The following is an 18,144-nucleotide window of genomic DNA, read 5'->3' on the forward strand; positions in this document are numbered from 1 at the left end:
GCACGCCGAGGTAGATGGACTCGCACATGGGTACCGCGATAGTGGTAGGGCGGTTGGCGGTTGCCGGCGGCGCGGAAACACTCCAGAGGAGGTATCTGTTTGATGGTGGAAACAGTGGCGCGGTGGCGCGAAGGCCCTGATGACTGACCAGACGAAGAGTGTAGCTTCAGAGCAGCACGATCCCGCTGTTGCCTGTTGGGCGTTTGGTCTCAATTTCAACGATTTTACGGACTATAATCCCATTAATTACGATCCTAGGGTGTGTTTGATTTTTTCCCTACCAAATATTTGGATGGACCCAATTTTGGTTTGAGTATTTGCTTATTTGGACAACATTGGTTAGAAAAACGAACGGTTAAGTCGCATTGGCATGCCAAAGAGTTGGCAGGATGCATCTCTTTTTGGGTTATGGTCAAAAAGAAGTGGTAGGAGGCACTTTGCCATAATCAAAACATACCCATAATCTCCAAAACAGTAAATTTATCATGCATGTATAAATCTCCAAAATAGACAATTTTTTTTTGGCAGATGCACCAACACGGTCTACAGTAAGAGTAACTAACAAGATCGGATAACAAGTCTCGAGGCACCAAAAGAATTGTTCCCATTTCACTAGTCGCAGGATTTGGTGTTTAAAGCTTCTAGATCACGCACTGGCCCAGTCATCACCAAAAAATTATCTTCCTCCCTGCAAAGAAAGAACAAATGTATGCTTAAGACCGATGGTTCTGTCGATAAAAGATAACTAGAGCAATTTGCTACTTCATGTAATAAGCGGGAAGTTACCTGTACTAGCTGTAAGAACACTCTGCCTGTGACACTCTGACCACCGTGGCCTCTGTCACTATGGCCGCCCCTGTCACCTCGGCCACCGCGTACACGCCCGTCACTATGGCCCCTCTTAGATCCTCAGCTTCCTCCTCTATCATCACTATGGGCCCTACCAGATCTTCCTCTGTTGTTACTAACAGCTGTTATCTGGTCTCGTCTAGGCTTCGCTTCGTCGACAAACAAGATGAAGCCACCAAGGTCACATCCGTTCAGCTCCATGGCTTTCGACAAGGAACTGTTGTCATTAAACACCATGTACGCTATCCTGTACAACAGAACCAAGCAGCCGAGAATCACTGACAAGAGCCAATTCACTTCCATATAACAGAGCCAACTTACACTTTGCTTGCACCAGTTTCATAGTCCTTCGAAATTGAAACTCGTTTGATCTCTCCACATGAGCCAAAGAACGAGTTTAGCGCTTCAAATTACCTGATCCTCTTCAAGAAATGGTTCCATTGGTTTTGAGTGTGATCACTTGCCATGTGGTCTTTACTTTGCTCTTGAATTGCTTCTTGATGCCATGTAGCTCGATAGAATTCAGGCATATACATCAGTTGCTAGGCCCAACTACAGCATCCAGTTTCTGTAAAGCGGCTGATCAGTAAATTCATCCTAGTTAGATTAGATGTTTGTTTGCCCCCAAAAAAGAAAGATTAGATGCTTGTTGCAAGATCCATACTAACAGAGGTAAAAACTAATAAACTAAGTTCCTTTTATTCCGCTTATATAAGATGCTAACATGAGCCCTTGGGTGAACAATAAACTTGTATTACACTTCACTTCTTCTCAACGATTGCAATTCTTTTGTCACTTATACAAACTTTTTTGTGAATTTTACTTTCTTTTTTTCGGTATGATATAACTTAGCCGGCTGCTGAAACAAATGTCTACCATATATAAAAAAAAATAGGCAAACACATGAATGTAATTCTGCCAAAGTGCCAACTGGCTCATAAGCAATGGCTGAGTTTACCTACCAAACAGAACATCCTTTTTCACAGCGAAACTGTATCAAACGACAGATGGTAGTAAATAATACTCCCTCTTCGCCATAATATAGTGCGCATTGGTTTCTGTGAAAGTCAAACTGCATTAACTTTAACCAAGTTTACTGAGAAAAGTATCTATTATCTACAAAACCGAATATATACCATATTAAAATATATGCCATGATGTTTCTAATGGTATTGATTTGATATTCTAGATATTGATATGGTTTTTGTATAAACTTGGTCAAAGTTTACATGGTGAACAGTCAACTTTTGGCATAGAGGGAGCAAAACCTTTATATCTCATGCTGAACAGTCAACTATGAACAGAAAAACGAGACGGACAAATGCTATTAATAGAAGAAAAGGGTAAAATAAGAAATTGCATGTCAGCATTAAGTTGTCTCTAGTTAACACCGTTGGTATGTGCAGATCACAATAAGCACATGTGTGATTTAATGATACTGTAGAAGATAGGATGCATATTTAGGTCGCATAAAACATACTTGAATATTTTCATCACTCAGTCAGGAAGTAACCGAGAAAGAAAGTTTTTTTGAGAAAGAGAAAGAAAGTTAACAACTACAGCACTGAGCCACTGACAAAACTAATGAGGCTAAATATAGAGGCAAAAAAAAAACATACCGTGGTAAAGCCTAGTTATAGCCTATAACATATGTTACTGTCAGGCACTGACTTACGAATGGGTGAAAGGTTAGAATGTCCCTGATAAACAAAAAAAACTTTTCAGTTCGAGCCATGATTTCTGCATCCATCCATCACTGCGACTACAGTAGATTGCGGAATGCCAAATGAGTAGGTGGCCGTGCCGGACTGCCGGTGACTGCAATCGCAAAAATATGTACAACATCTGGGATGGCTGCAGTCAGAGAGATGAATTGATGTTAGCAATAAGAGGATGAGCATGTAAACTAATTTTTTAGGCAAAATGCTCCCAAAGCGTACCTTAGAAGTAAACACTTCTGATTAATCGACAATCTGATTATCAATGATGACTCTAAGCTTCTTCGTTGCTGCCATCCTGCAGTGCGCACTTAGCTCCTCACTGCAATTGCATAACCCAAGGTTCCTGAGTGAAGGTGGGAGGCCCATCTCTGGCAGCCTTGTGATGCTCTTACAATCCCTGATATGTAGCATCTTGAGGGAGGTCAGGCTATGTAGGTTTGCAGGAAGTGATAAGAAACTCGTGCTGAATCGAAGTTCTTGGAGGGAGGTTAGAAGCTGTAATGCTCTTTCTTGTTCCTCTGTTAGGCTCACCATGATCTCTGGCTGTTCACCCAATTGAGGGCCGAATTGTAGGCGTCTTAGAGATGTGAGTTGTTTGCACAAGGGCACGGAAAGGACAGAAGCGTCAGAAATCTCAAGAGCTTCTAGTCCAGACCAGATCTCAGAGGCCCCCTGCTGGTGAGGCACAAGCTCCAAAAAGGAACCTACCCCGAGGGAGCTAAATACTTTCAGATATGTCAGGTTTCTACAGAACTGGAGGCCCTCGATTGATGCAATCGAGATGCAGTTTCCAATTTCCAGCTCTTTCAGTGCCCTGCAGCATCCCAGCTGTAAAGACGTCAATGTTGGACTCTCCTTTATTGCTAATCTGGTGATGGTGGGGAGGCAGGTCAGGAGACCGGACTGCACCCCATCTGTGAGCTTCTCGATCACAATTTTTTCAAGTGACGGGGGAAGCAGCTGAATTCGATTACCAGTCTGTTCTTGCTCCTGCAGTTTGTGCTCCCATGCACAAGACAGCTCGGGATTCATCTCCATATGCAAAAATCGAAGGGAGGTGAGGAATTGCAAGCCATCGAGAACAGCCAGGTGTTCACACCCCAAGATCCACAGCTCCTCTAGGGCAATACATGGATGCAGCTGTACAGACTTTAGATAGGGGCTATTTACTAGACTTAAGTTTTTGAGGTAGAGTAGACCTTCAGGAACAAAGGACCGCAAGTTTTCAGGGGGATGACTGATAGAAAGGTCTTCAAGTGATGGTGGGAGTAATCCAGCTTCCACGCTACCATCATCTTTCCTTTCACCGATGTGACCCACCAACGATGAGACCAGCTTGGGGCAACCATCAAGCATTAGCACCGTAAGAGAGGTGAATCCTAGGAAGTCTCTCTTACCCCCACAGAACTCCAGATCTGGACTCTGCTCAATATGTAAATTCTTGAGAGAACATAAGAGATTATATGGCACTTTTAATTGATATTCATCTTGGGCTGACGTCATCACTCCTGAAACCAAACTGCAGGTCCCCTTGGTTTCTGTAGGTTCACTGATTGATAGAAACTTTACCGATGGACAGTCATTTAATAGCAAACTCTCAAGGGACTGCGTTTGTGAAAGCATTTGTGTTAGCCAGCTCCCTGTTATGCCGCATGTGCTGATATGGAGCGATTTGAGTGATGGTAGCACAAGGCTTCTCGTAGACCTACTGTTTTCCTGGATAACCTCTGACATAATGTTTGACTTGGCCAGATTTGGGCAGTCGCGTATACTTAAACTCGCTAAGGCACTGAGCTGGCTGAAAGCTTCACTTGAAAGAGATACCAGGTTTGGACAACTTATTATCTGCAGCCATGTTATTCCCCTAAGGTTATGGAATGCCAAGGTACGGTCATCCAGCACAGTCAACTCATTAGATTCGATAGTGAACCATCCACCTGTTATACTCATTTTTGGAACTGTCGGAACTCCCCTGATGGACAATTCAGATATCAGAGCAGAAGGCGGGAGAGGATGTGAGACTGTCAAACAAGGGCAATCATGGATGGTGAGTGTACGGAGACTAGGTAACCATCTCTTTTGATCTTCTTGAGACGGTAAACATTGCAGAGGTGGAGAAGCTGTTAGACTGCCACAAATTTCCAGGTTTGGCATTTTAATCAACATTAACTTCTCCAAAGAAGGGACTACCAACTCTCTCACAACATGTAGATCCATCAACTCCAACTCCTTCAGGGCCACCATTTCTCTCAGTGGAAGCAACTCCCACTTGCTGCAACATCATTTATCAAAGTAAATGCCTAAGAATTCGCAAATGTATTGAACAGGAATTAAAAAAATAGATAACAAAATTATACATTATTTGAGGACAATTATAGATGGAGAGTTTCTTGAGAGATGGAAACCATGACTTCTGCTCAGCGTCGAAAGAAGAGTAACTCTGGAAAAGAGTGAACTCATTTAGTTGAGGGCAGTTCTTAATCGTTAAAACCTTTAGATGGGAAGTCAATTCCATTCCATAAGAACCAATACATTTTTCCAATTTTGGCATATCGGTCAAGATCAACACTTCCAAGGAAGGAACCGAGATTTCCATTACATTCAACATCCTGATCAATGTCAGCTTCCTAAGGAAAGGCATTTCAAGAGTTGGAAGAATTCGCCATTCCCAGCACTTCTCTAGATGAAGTATCTCAAGTGAGATAACTGAGAAAGTACTCGAAAGCCAGGTTGGCGAGGTACCGCCATATCCAATTATTTTAAGAGTTTTGAGGTTCTGATGTGGTTGAAGACCTTCAAGCACATCCTTTGCTGCCTCAGGTTGAAGGCTCATGCTACTATCATCCCATGACAAGGACAATGCTTTTAGATACTCTTTGTCAATAAGGCTTCCCCTCCTTGCCTCTTCTTCAGTTTTCACGTTTTCAAGTTGAGAAATTTCAAGTAATACAAGCTCATTCATGGACTCAAGTTGTCCTATCCCAAAACCGCCAACATTTTGAACCTTAAATTTTAATTCCTGTAGAGAGGTGATGTTGCCAACACAAGCTATTGCATGGTGCACTTCCTCATGAGCAATAAGATGACGCAGATAAATGAGATTATTCATACCAGTAGGTACATCAAACTTGCTGTAAATGTCCACATGCAATACTTGAAGGTGATAGCATCTCATCAAAGGTTGAGGAAACTGCTTGAGATGGGGTCCGCATACTGATACATAACGAAGATGGCATGGACTTAAGAAATTGTTTATAGATCTGATGTTAGCATCTCTCACACTTAGGAGCCGTAAACATTTTGCCTCCTTGCACAAAGTATGCAAGGACTCTAAGAAATTTTCAGTGCTTCCCCCAAATAACATCAAGGTCCTCAATTTGTGCCAAGACCTAACCTTTTGTATGACTTTATCGAACTTCTCATTGGAACCATGGACATCTTTATCTTTAATGAAAGCAGCAGTTATGATTGATAAATGGCGAACAGTTGGGCGAATTTCCTCAGATTTCAATCCATGTATAGTAGCACACTCATTTAATGAAACTTTCCCTGCCAATTCATGCATTAGGTCATGCATAACATAGTGTGAGCCAACCTTTTGGAAGAAACCCAAATCCACTAATCTATCCAAATATTGCTGCCCTGTTTCCTCCAATATCATGGTAGGGTCTTCGCACTGCACAAAATTTTGTGATATCCAAGCACGGACCAATGGTCCACCATTAAATTTGTAGTCCTCTGGAAACAAAGAGCAGTATGAGAAACAACGTTGAAGGTGGATTGGTAGATAATCATAACTGAGCTTCAAGATTGATAAAATGTCATCAGCATCTTCTTGAAGAGATTTCCATTTGTCCTGAACTATCCTCCAATGCTTATAGCTAACACTTGTGTTCAAAAGTGCGCCAACACTTTTTGCAGCTAGTGGGCAGCCCTTTAGTGCTTTAGCAATCTGTTTTCCAATAGATTGCAAACTAGGATGACCCTCGTAGTTCTCATTACCAAATGCAAATGCCTTGAATAAAAGCCAAAACTCCTTTTCATCCAGACCGTTCAATTCAACTTCAGTCATTGTTCCTAGCAATTTTGCAACTGATTTTCTTCTAGTTGTTGCTAAAATCATGCAGCCAGTTACTTGACTACGTCTCAATGGGGCTAACAGTTCATCCCATCCACTCTTGTCCCTTTCTTCCCACACATCATCTAATACAAGTAGAAATCTTTTATTTCTGGTGTACTTCAAAAGGATGTTCTGTAGTACATTAAAATTGCTTATATTTTCATACTCTTGTCTATCTTTACAGACATGCTCTAAGATCTCAAGCGTAATCCTTCTTTCACTGAAGTCTGTGGATACACAGACCCACATTTGCAAATCGAAATGATCTGAAACTCTTTCATCACTATATACATATCTAGCAAGTGTCGTCTTCCCAACACCACCAATGCCAACCACTGGCAAAACATTCAGATCATTAGATCCCCTGTTTATCAACAACTCAATTATCTTGTCTCTCTCTGCATCCCTCCCATATACCTTACTTTCAATTGGAACAGAGGTTGTCATGCGGGCATTCCTGGCAATAATCTGACTCTGACTCGGTGTTGCAATGGGGTGAGCGATCGTAAGCTGAAGAACTCTTTGTACAGAATCGCCAATAGTGCATAAATGATTCACTATTATATTGATCCTCTTAGAAATGTCATCTTTAACCTCAAAAGTCATGATGGTGCTATGAGCTGGCCCCTCGTTTTCACGTTTCCTTTTTCTGTCACATGATGCCCAACTAGTTATTTGACTTGTGGCATTGTATACCAATTCAAAAGCGGAAGATGGAGCGGATGATGATGCATGGCTTCCCTCAGGATTAGAACCACTAGGATGACTAGGACCATTCCCTGCATAAAAAAAAAAGTTATTCGGGGATAAGCAAACAAAAGCACTTGAGCAAAAGCAGATATTATCATGTAACTGCTAATCTGCTAATAATTCACAAAAGCTACGTGGTGTACAGGAGTCCTCTACTTTTCTCCTAAACATATAACAAAAAATGAATCGTTGAAAAGAGATCATATCTAAGCAAGAGATAACTGAGAAGCGGTGCCTAACTGCCAATTATATGAAGCTGCTCTTGGTTGCACAGCAAACTATAGGCCAAGTAGTGGTCATAATCAGTTAATCACAACAATATAAAAGAAGCTGAAAGCAACATAGATGGAAGACAGGTGAAGCACCTTGTTCGATCTGTTGCTGGATCCGGTAGTAGTCGAGCTCGTCCATCACGTCCTCTGCGTCATAGATCAGCTCTTTCAGATCATCCAGTGACCGGGCCAGCGGCTTGTTGTCAATCCTCCTTCCCTCGGCAGCAGCAAGAACCATCTCCACTTTCCTCATCTCAAACTTGAGCTTCTCCACATCTTCAGCAAGCCCGACTTCACGAGTCCAGGCTTCCATCTGTCCAGTGAAGAAGCTGCCGAGGATGCTTTGCACCATCCATCCTATTGCTGCGTCAACTACCGTGCCAAGAAACCCTGCCATCTCCCTAAGGCAGCAGAGCGATGGCAGGAGCAAAAGCAGGCCTTGCAGCGGGGAGAAACGAAACAGCTGGATCTGAGGGGGAGCAGAGGAGCAATAATGCGTGGAAAGGACGCAACTGGGAAGGCAAGCTCCACAGTGAACTATTGCACGGCTGTGCAACTGGGAAGGCAGGCTCCACAGCCCACTAGACGATGGGATTCTGGGTCGGTGATCGCCGATGTTGACTGCCACCAGCGCGTTGGCCCCGCATAGATTTTGGCTGCAGGTTCTTTTTTTTTTTAATAACAGCAGGAGAACTGCTGTGTTCATTGCAATAGAGGAAAAAAGGTACAGAGACACAAACAGCTCGGTTTATTGGAGGAAAACCGGGCAAAAACCTTAACAACCACAGGAATACCACTAGACATACAGAGCGCCGGGAAGGCCGACTGAACGACACAAAGAGAACACCGAGGCAAGTGGCTTCATCGCACATCATCCCTCGTGCTTACGACGGGAGACTTCGACTTCGTCACAACAGCACCAAGTTCACTTCGAAGCCGTTGCCTCATCTGCCACGAGCTTGTTCGCCGCCTTCAACAACATCGGAGAGAGAAGACATATCCGAAGGGGGGCGGGCATGTGCCGCTCCGGTCTCGAGAAGAGGACCAACAAAGCACGCCTGACGCTGTCAGTATGTCAAGGGTGTTCCTGCCACCCACCGTTGCTACCCTTTGGCTTCATCGATCCCAAACAGATGCATCGCCGCCTGAAATCGAAAGTCTCGGTCTCCAAGACGACGCCCCCAAGAAGGAAGCGACATCGTAGATGCCGCCGTCATCGGATCCAAAGGAACTGGATCTAGGTTTTCACCCGGAGACCATGAGACTTCGACGGGAGGGGGAGGAACAAGTTCCTCGACGACGCCTCCAAGAAGGAAAGTGGCGCACAAGGCGTCACCGTCGCCGGCATCACGGCAAGGTTTTCACCCGGAAGCTTCCATCCTCTCCAACCCAGCCTCAGCCTCAGACGTGGTCCATAGCGTCAGGAAGAAACCTCCGCCCAAAGGGAGCAGCGAGCGCGCAAGGCCAGCAACCGGAGCACCAAATCTGGACGAGGAGGCCCGCCACGCATAGGATCTACGCATCCCGGCCACCTACAGCCGAAGCTGCTGCGCCACGCGCCAGATCCGCCGCCCAGGACCGGATCCACCGCCGTCCGCGCCGAGCAGCAGCTTCTCTTCGCCGGCCACTGCCACCGCAGCCCGGGGCCGCCGCCCCGGCGTCCAACCGCTCCGACGCCCACGTGAGCGCGGTCGGCCTCGTCCGCACCAACGGCCGCCTGGCCGTGGTCGGCCTTGCCCGCACCAAAGCCCGCTTGGGCGCGGCCGGCTTCGCCCGCACCAACCCACGCCCGCTTGGGCACGGCCAGCATCAACGAGGACAGGAGCTCGCGTCGCAACGTGGAGAAGGCTCGCCGCCACCGGCCACCGCACGGGCTTTGCCCGGCGGCATCCACTGGCGGCGGCGGGGGAGGATCTGGAGGAGGGGGTGGCTCGGTGGAGCAGGTCTGGGCTCCGCCCGAGCCGCTCCAGGAGGAGCGACGCGGGGGCAGGGAGAGAAGATGCTAACTCCAAGTGGCTCACTGCTAGAGGCGTCGAGCCTTGGCTGCAGGTTCTCGGCTGCGGCATTTCTCCTATAAATGTCCCTAGACTACCCGGCCAACCAAGGCACTCAAAAGGGGCAAAAACATCTGGTTCGTCCGTTACACGTGCACAGTAAATTTTCCAACCCGCTTTTCACCTCAACCGTTGGATGTTGTAATCTTTTTCCTACCGTCCGCTGCTTGTTCTGAGTGCATGACGGCTGGGCCAGTGCATGCGTGGGGCCGTTTGTTTGAGACAACCAGAGTCCGTGCTCGCGTCGCTCAGAAAACCAAAAACGGTGAAAACCCTAGCCAACCAAAAGGCTCCTCCTCACTCCAATCCCGAGCCTCCCCCAATCCCCGCTTCCTCTCAGGATCGACCCCGAGCCTCCACCGCGCCTCCTCCTCCGCCACCCCGAGCAGCTGCCGTCCCGCCTCTCCTCCTCGACCTACGCATCTCCGGCGTGTTGCTCCGCCGCCGTGGCGCCTCCTGTGCGATTCCGAGCAGCCGCCGTCGCGCCTCTCACGCTCAATCTACCCTGCGCCGGAGTTGGAGGAGCAGCAAGGGGCGGCGCTGGGACGGAGGTGGAGGAGCACGGATTCGGCGCCAGCAGACTCCTCTACGAATAAGGTCCTCCTCTTCCTTCTTTCTATCCTCCACGGATCGGGGCACACATGAGATGGCGCGGTCTGCGTGACTCCATGAGATCCATGGATGGCGGTTCTTCGGCCGGCGCGGGGATGCGCGATGGCTGCCGGTGCTCGAGATCTGGCGGATGGAGGGCTGCAGCGGCAGCGGGATCGAGCTCTGGTCTCCAGCTTGCCCATCCCCCACGTTTCCCTCTCCTCTTCCTCCCTGCTGTTGGCCACGCTGGCCATGGCCCTCAAATCCGACGCCTGCATCTGCGATGGTATGTTGTGTTTCTTCCCATGCTCTAATGTCTGGTGTGTTCTTGATTATTTGCATGTAGTAAATCGATTTCAGTTTAGACCATGGATTGCAACCTTAAAGTTATTTCTCCTTGCAGCTAGCAGCAGATCTGGTTGGGAAAGCGTAAGGAGATAAACAGCGAGAGATTGTCTTAGCACATGGATTCATGAGTGCTGCAAATTTATATATAGTGCTTTGTACTGATGTTTAAAGTTTATTTATACAAGTATTGGAAAGAGGAATACAATATTGCATTTCTAAAGAAATCATCATGTAGATATGTTTTTGTACTTTACTCAGCGAAAATTGCAGCCAGTTATTTTGATAATATATCTCAGTTTGTGTGTCCTTACTATTCCTTATTTATGAATTTGAGAAGATTAATTTCCACCTATTGGTGCTGAAGGTCAAGCTGCTCACTTTCTTCTTGGATGTGGACCAGTCTCCTCTGGTATAGCAGATCTCACAAAGGATCTTCATCATCAGGACAACTCCATGTTCCAGTCAGAAGGTTCACTGTCGCGACCTTGCATATTTGTTCTCGGTTTTGCGGTGTGCTGAGAATAGGAAGGCTGAGTTCATCAATTCTACTATGGATTCTGCTCTATATGCGTGTTTCTTTCTAATAATTCATCACTTGTGCAGGATTCTAATGGTTGTGCTGGGTGTTTGTAACGGTGAGGTTGAGCATATCGATTTGTATAATGCACAGACCGCGAATAATGGTGTTGTGGTGACTGATACACTCACACAGTTTCCTGAAGGTAAAGTTGCTTTCAGTTGCTTATTCATCCTTGTCGGATCTTGTTTATAGCATATATACTTGCTTTCAGTTGCTTATGATCTACTCAAGCTAGCAAATTCCTTTTGTTGTACAGTTGGCCACTTTTGGCATATGTGATAATATGCATATTTGTCAGTGTTCATGGTACTACCTCCCTATCACTCACACACCTAGATATTTTCTTGCCAGCTATAACCTAAATTAAGGTTTGACACTTTCTTTTAACTGCAGGTCTTAATATATATTTTAGACTACCATTTAACCCTTATTGTAAATTTTACCCACATTTTTTAACCAACGCTTCTAAACCCATTTAATGGTTCTCGTTTTATGTGTTGGCCTAATTACCCGACTTCAAAATGTTCAGAGGTTGTCCTACTTCAGGGTAGTGAGCTGCAGCATGTTGACGCTCAGATGGCGCTGGAGGTTATTCAGGCACCATCCACAAATTAAGTAAGCTATAGCTCTCTTCACCGTAATTTTGTCAAGGGGTCCACAATGAAATGGACAATTACGCCAAGATAGGCACATAAGAAGGTGGGGTTTGGGGTATGCTTGACTATACCTTTGTATCAATTGTTCTGTTGCACTTTTATTCTTCTAAAAAATAGCGGATATCCCTTCTTCGGTAATTTTCCAGTGTTAATATACATGTTGGTTTTGCTGTCATAATAGATCCTCAAGATCGGCGATGGCGATCGCGACGGTGCATCGACGAGCTTGATGAGATGGCGCATTGACAAGCAAAAAGTCATGGGGATTCCCGCTGTTCGTGAGGGGTTGCGTGATGCGGCTATGGGGCGGCGGAGGTCCACACATCAGACGTATCCAGGCTGTGCGCACAGATGATGTTGAGGCTCCGTGACCTCCACAACCCGAGCAAGGTTAGCAGCGGTTCGCCACTTCAGCTGTTACTCTACTCCATCCACTAAATTTTCTTCAGTTCAATATATGCATATATATGGTGATGATTTTAGTGGGCCACAAGGTGTTGGCAATTGTTGGGTTCTGTATTTTACAAAATACCAGCATCTTGTTTAATCTTCAGTTGCGGTGCTTTCATGTTATCATGAATTGTGGGCAAACTATATATTCAATACGCTTTGTTATTGATTCCTTGCCCCTTGCTTGCGGTGCTTTTCTTTCATTTTTGTGTGTTCCTTCTTGCATCCAGCTTGACTATTTACTCGGAAGGAGCAGGTTCAGGAGTGGGTCTGAAGCAACTGGGTAGCAGTCATAATATTAGGTGAGAGTTACTTAATGTGTAGGTGGGTAAAATATTAGTTTCATGGTCTACTTTACAAGAGAAAGCAAGTAGAATACTATGTAGGAGTTGCTTCATATTTACTGTCTCTATTTTTTCGTACCATTTTGCGGTAGGATTGCATACAGAGGCATTAATATATTTTATTACATTCTCTTTTCAGAGAAACTGCACTAACATCCTTATGCTTTTAGTCAGACATACCTTTTATTGTGGCTCAAGGGTTTAAGATTGTTATTAGATAAAATTTTACAACTAACTTGACATTTAAATGGTGCGAAATTACAGAGGGGGTGGACTTTGATGTCAGTATGACACACTATACTTATTGTACTCCATAAATATTTTCAGCAGAGAAATAGAATCCTACAAGATCAACATGTTTTCAGTATTTGCCTCTAATGATTAATTATCTCTTTTCCGTGTTCGAATTAGTTATTCCGTTGTGTTTCCATTTTCCATGTTGGCTAACATTTTCCATGTTGGCTAACTATAATAATAAATAAAATTTCAGAGTAGTGGATTTTTATGTGCCATTTGGTGTTAGCCTCCCTAATTCTCTTATGGATTTCTCTTCGGCAGGCTGCTACAGAGGGGGTGGACTTTGATGTCAGTATGCTACAAAGGATGTTGAAGAAATTGGTGAGTTTCTTTATTTAATTAAAGAAACAGATTATATGAATGCATGGTGATTTGAAAAAATGTGGTTTATTTATTTCAAGTGTTCTAAATTACTCATTAATCTGATATAAATTAAGGCTGCAAAGGGGGTCATGCAATGACTATGAACTAAGGGTGATATGTAATTTTTGGTGTTTATTCTTCTATGAGCTACCAACCATATATGTTGCAAGCTGATAAGGTGCCTTTTTAGGTTATGAGAAGCGATTATCTTTGTGCCTCCATGACGAGCAGCACCGGCTGCATCTGGCGCATCTTTGGAAATTTATAATGATAACAGGAATTGGTCAAACTACAGAAATTGTGACCCTGATGAGCCGCCCCGGGCCTGACCACCGTTGGTTCAGCGTTCTCTGCCCGCGGAGTTTCCTGTCGTGCATGCGTACGGTTGAGGTTGGTTCACCGTTCTTCTCTCCTCTCTTTCGCACTGGCTTACTGTGTTCGTTGCCCTCCATGCCCTGTTCTTGTTAATGGGTTTGCCTAATTTTCCTTTTCCTTTTTGCATCCAGGTCTAGGATGTTCGTCCACATCTTCTACGCTAATCTTTACCTGCGTATTCTGGTGGGTCTCCTTCTTTTCATGTGTTTGTTGCACCTTGCATGTTTGTTGCAATGCCTTTAATCTTCCTTGCACCTTGCATGTTTGTTGCAATGCCTGCCTGCTGATTTCTTCCCACTCTTTGGCTTGTTTTGCTTGCCATCTGTCAATTCTTCTAGGATGGCATGTGCGTGCATCGCTGCTGCTTGGGGAAATTTCTTCTTTCCTCTTCGGCCCTGCGAGTGGAGGTACGTTTGTTCCCAGAATTCAGTCACCAAAGGAGTAAGAAAAAAAAGGTAAACAAACAACATTCGTGGAAACCTGATGATAGGAGCACACATGTTTTTATGGCAACTAATAAATACAGTATAGCAGAGTAGTCTATTTAAAGAAAGGGTGCATGCTGTTAAAGTTTTTTCGGTTATAACTAACCATGCCCTGAAAATAGGCAGTTAGAGTTTTTCGGTTGATGCTTAATTTTGGAAGGCTTTTAAACTATACGAGGCCATGGGGAGTGACTTTTGTGTCTACTATTCCAAATTTATTCACTGGAACCACCATTTAATAAATATCATGGATATATCATTTTAGTACAATGCATGGAAAAATGGTGATTTAAATAGTGGAAGGTCGTTCTTTGCTTGTCTGTTGCTTGCTACCACTGACGACTATGTATGAACTAATGGTAGATGGATTAAAATAAATGTTTGACCCAAATTGTTCTTTTGTAGGGTTCATGCCTTTTATAGCATGATGTCTGAATTAATTGTGCTTGATTAAACAAGTCTAGCGTCATGGTTCATAGATTGAAAGGCATAGAATCTTGTGTTGCTCTTTCATGTCTCCATTCACTTAAATAAACTAATTTAGAGAACTGTTGCTCGTATGTACTCATAGGCATAAAGTTGAGGTGATCAAACCCAACTTTTTCCCCTATGTTATTTTATTTTGCAGATAACAAGCAATGATTCATTTTAATGATACTTTAGATTTGATATTAGTTACCTGATGGTGTTTGTCCATCATGCTTTGTTTGGGTATCAGGATTCGTCGTTTCACGAAACTTCAGATCTGATATTAGTTACCTGATCATCAATAGTCGATTTTAGCATCAGGATACATCTTCGCGGGATCAAATATATGATGGTATGTTAATATTAAACTAGAATATATATGTGGAGTATTTTCATCTGGAATCCATGTCTTCACTCATTTTTGCAGCATGGAATAACTAATTTTCTGAATATGAGAATTGGCTTATTTGATCTATATAGGAGTATGATTTACAACTCCGTAGTGTTCAACCTGGTCGAAGAATTAAAATGAAGCTCGTCTGATGTAAAATTCAAAATAAATACATTCTTGTAAATTGCTTGGAGAAATGTAACAATTTACTCTAAGTCAGTTCGGAAGTCACTTTTTCGTATATACGAGTATTGTCTTAAGGGTTTATAAAGCACTGTAGATTTTGGATTTCAGAATCTGGCCTGTCTAGCGATCATGCCATTCAGTTTCTGTGAGCATGTAAAAGAGCAACCCTATTTTTTAAAAAGCTTTCTTTCCTTTCAGTATATTTTTGGTTGCATTGTGTGCTCCCAGTTCCTCAATTTTGCTCTGATTTGAGGCCTTTACGCCCATTTTCGTTGGTGAATAGTTACTGCTACTTTTTGCCTTCGTTTAACTTGTTTTTCTGACTGAAGTTAGGAAAATTATATAGCTACCATGATATATTGCATTCAGTAGCATAAACAAGAGTTTATGCATTGTATTGATTGTGCCAACTTGTGCACACTGGCCTCAGAGGCAAGATGCCAATACCATCAGGTTCCTTTCCTTCTTTGCTTGGATATATGCTTGCTAGGTTAGTGATTGATCATTTTTTCTATAATTCTTTTGGCTAGCCAATCGCCTGCTTCACCATGAGTTTTGTCCATTGCACTAATGGTGACTATTCACTGCATTTAACAGCACGCCGTGCTGTTGAAGCTTTTCTTAACCTTAATAAGTGATTATATCTAGCCTTACAAAGAAGATTTAAAGAGGATGCATTGCTAGCCTCTTTATATGCTATAATATGTCGAGTAGATGTGGTCTTTTAATTTGTTAAATCTCTCCACTATAACATGATATCTTCTTTTCTTTACAGGTCAAGGCATCATTTCCAAATACAGAGTATTCTGTCCATCCAGATTCGTGCATCTAGCCAAGCAATTCTTGATGTTGCTTTGAGCTAGCTGTATGGTTCAGAGATGGTTCTTCATTTCGGCTTCTCTTCATTTGTGGCTTGCACGGATTCGGCGCCAGCAGACTCCTCTACGAGTAAGGTCCTCCTCTTCCTTCTTTCTGTCCTCCACGGATCGGGGCACACTTGAGAAATGGCATGGTGTCTCGTGTGCTTTTGTCTGTTTTCTTGCAGGTTGTTCCATCTGTTCTGTCGCTTTGCACAAGCTGGTTGGTGTTTCCGTGCGTTGCTGCTTTGCTAGGAGCATGCTCGCTACCTTTTCGGCCGTTCGGATCAAGGTATTGGCCTTTTTGTAGTTGAGACAATCTTGCCATCGTGGCCAAAAACGGCTCCTCTGATTTAGACATGCCAGCCAGGCATGCCACTTCCTATCTTTTTATGGTAAAAATCAAGCAAATGAATTACTGGATTTGCAAGAGTAACACTTTATCTAAGAGCAAATGGGGTGCTTGGATTAGAAATATAAAAAATTGCTACACAATGACATGACCTTGTACTGGACCATTCTTTCTTTCTTAGCATGATGAATCTATGATTCTTTTTTTGTTTGAGGTAAGCTATTGTGCCGTCTCCTTACAGGTAGCAGGTAGCAGCAGATCTGGTTACAAGAAGGAGAAAAGCAACCAGATATTGCCGCTGGTATTGCAGTAATTTCTGCCCCTCTCTCTCTTTCTCGATTTCCCTTATAACACTTGCAGAGCACATGTAGTGTTGAAAAATTAACCCTCACCCGATGGAGAAAGTCATCATGTTGTGTGAAAATGAATGTCACATGTGGCTTGCAACTGTTTTTTCCATTTATCAATGAAAAAAAGAGTGTTTGTGTAGAAATGTTATGTCTGACCCGATGGAGAAAGTTTCTGAAAAACCAAAACATTGCTTCTGACTGCATCTGTCCACCTACAAGAAGTGATTTTTCCAGCTCCATGGCGAGTGGCAGTGGCTGCATCTGTTAGCCTGGCTACACATCCCCAAATCCATGGTTGGAGCTATCTCCGATCTAAGAGTTATAGTTTGGAGCTCGAATTTCTTTTGGCATGTCTCATGGTAATATACACAGGTGTATATGCAGGCGAATTCTTAGTCCATACCTTGGATGCTCGTTAATAAAATATATATATGGACATGGTTTTAGTTTGCCAATTGTTTTAGTTTTCTACTTTATTACAACGTCTGTAATTCTTAGTGCTAGAAGAATTAGTGAGACTATTAGAACTAAATTCTTAATATTTAGCTGTTTTTCATGTGAGAGAAATAGCATTCTGAAAATAGCAATGTTCTAAAGAAAAAGCTAGCAGCACTCGACGGTTTGCAGGCTCATGCCTTGACGCCATATGTGCCTTGCCGACGAGTCCATGATTCTCAAGTGTTTCGTTCGGCGGCAACAAAGGAGAGTGATTTCAGTTTTAGTTATCTCTGGATGTTTAGGCTTATGAAGTAAATGATTTTTCCAATCGTTGGATTGGGGAATTGAGACGTATTCCCTGGAAAGAGGCTTATTTGTTGGTTGTACTGGGCTGGCTGTACTTCCCTGGAACGAATCCGTTTAGGCTTATTCTCTGATTGTACTGTGCTGTCCTTTGGCTGCCCTGGATGGGGTTTAACAGCAAAAAGGTCTGGGAAGATAAGAATTTGCTAAATCCAAACAAGCTTGCGTCACAGGTGATCATTGTCACCATCTACTCACGATTGTGTTGCATGGACTCTTTTTCTGCTTGGGAAAGAGCTCCTAATTAGGAATGGACATTCCTTTTTACAATACCCCTGGTTTCATTGATAGCTATGCTTAACTTGGAAGATATATGCTTTTCCTTAAGCATATTCTTTTTAGTCTTAAATGTATATCATATTCTTTGTGATATATAATTTCCTAATGAGTAGTCCTATCGCTTGAATGTTATTTTACCTTCAAGTTCCACCCTCGGAGGGTCTCGATTCAATTTCGCCAGGTGGTGCGCTGAATACTCCTGTTG

General features: G+C 43.6%; 1 protein-coding gene and 1 long non-coding RNA gene across 15 annotated transcripts; one reads left to right on the forward strand and one right to left on the reverse strand.

Moving 5' to 3' along the window:
- Positions 1-460: 460 nt before the first annotated feature.
- On the reverse strand, positions 461-8,373 carry LOC127337043 (uncharacterized). Of its 14 annotated transcripts, none has more exons than XM_051363921.1 (8): positions 7,806-8,373; positions 4,928-7,469; positions 2,790-4,842; positions 2,469-2,703; positions 1,812-1,907; positions 1,264-1,428; positions 787-1,096; positions 461-688 (listed from the first exon to the last, which is right to left on the reverse strand). In XM_051363921.1, exons 1-3 carry the CDS (start codon positions 8,107-8,109, stop codon positions 2,811-2,813), a joined length of 4,878 nt encoding a protein of 1,625 aa, XP_051219881.1. In that variant the 5' UTR covers positions 8,110-8,373; the 3' UTR covers positions 461-688; positions 787-1,096; positions 1,264-1,428; positions 1,812-1,907; positions 2,469-2,703; positions 2,790-2,810. The 14 variants fall into 14 exon arrangements, with proteins under 14 accessions (XP_051219881.1, XP_051219879.1, XP_051219885.1 ...); XM_051363919.1 differs by having other exon boundaries at positions 1,171-1,428; XM_051363925.1 differs by having other exon boundaries at positions 787-1,127; positions 1,171-1,428.
- A 2,460-nt stretch (positions 8,374-10,833) lies between these two features.
- Positions 10,834-12,616, forward strand: LOC127337048 (uncharacterized). The gene is made up of 3 exons (XR_011752794.1): positions 10,834-11,427; positions 11,542-11,984; positions 12,123-12,616. It is a non-coding gene; the product is annotated as an uncharacterized lncRNA (long non-coding RNA).
- Positions 12,617-18,144: the final 5,528 nt, after the last annotated feature.

Source organism: Lolium perenne, chromosome 2 (genome assembly GCF_019359855.2).
Source record: "Lolium perenne isolate Kyuss_39 chromosome 2, Kyuss_2.0, whole genome shotgun sequence".
Taxonomy (NCBI): domain Eukaryota; kingdom Viridiplantae; phylum Streptophyta; class Magnoliopsida; order Poales; family Poaceae; genus Lolium; species Lolium perenne.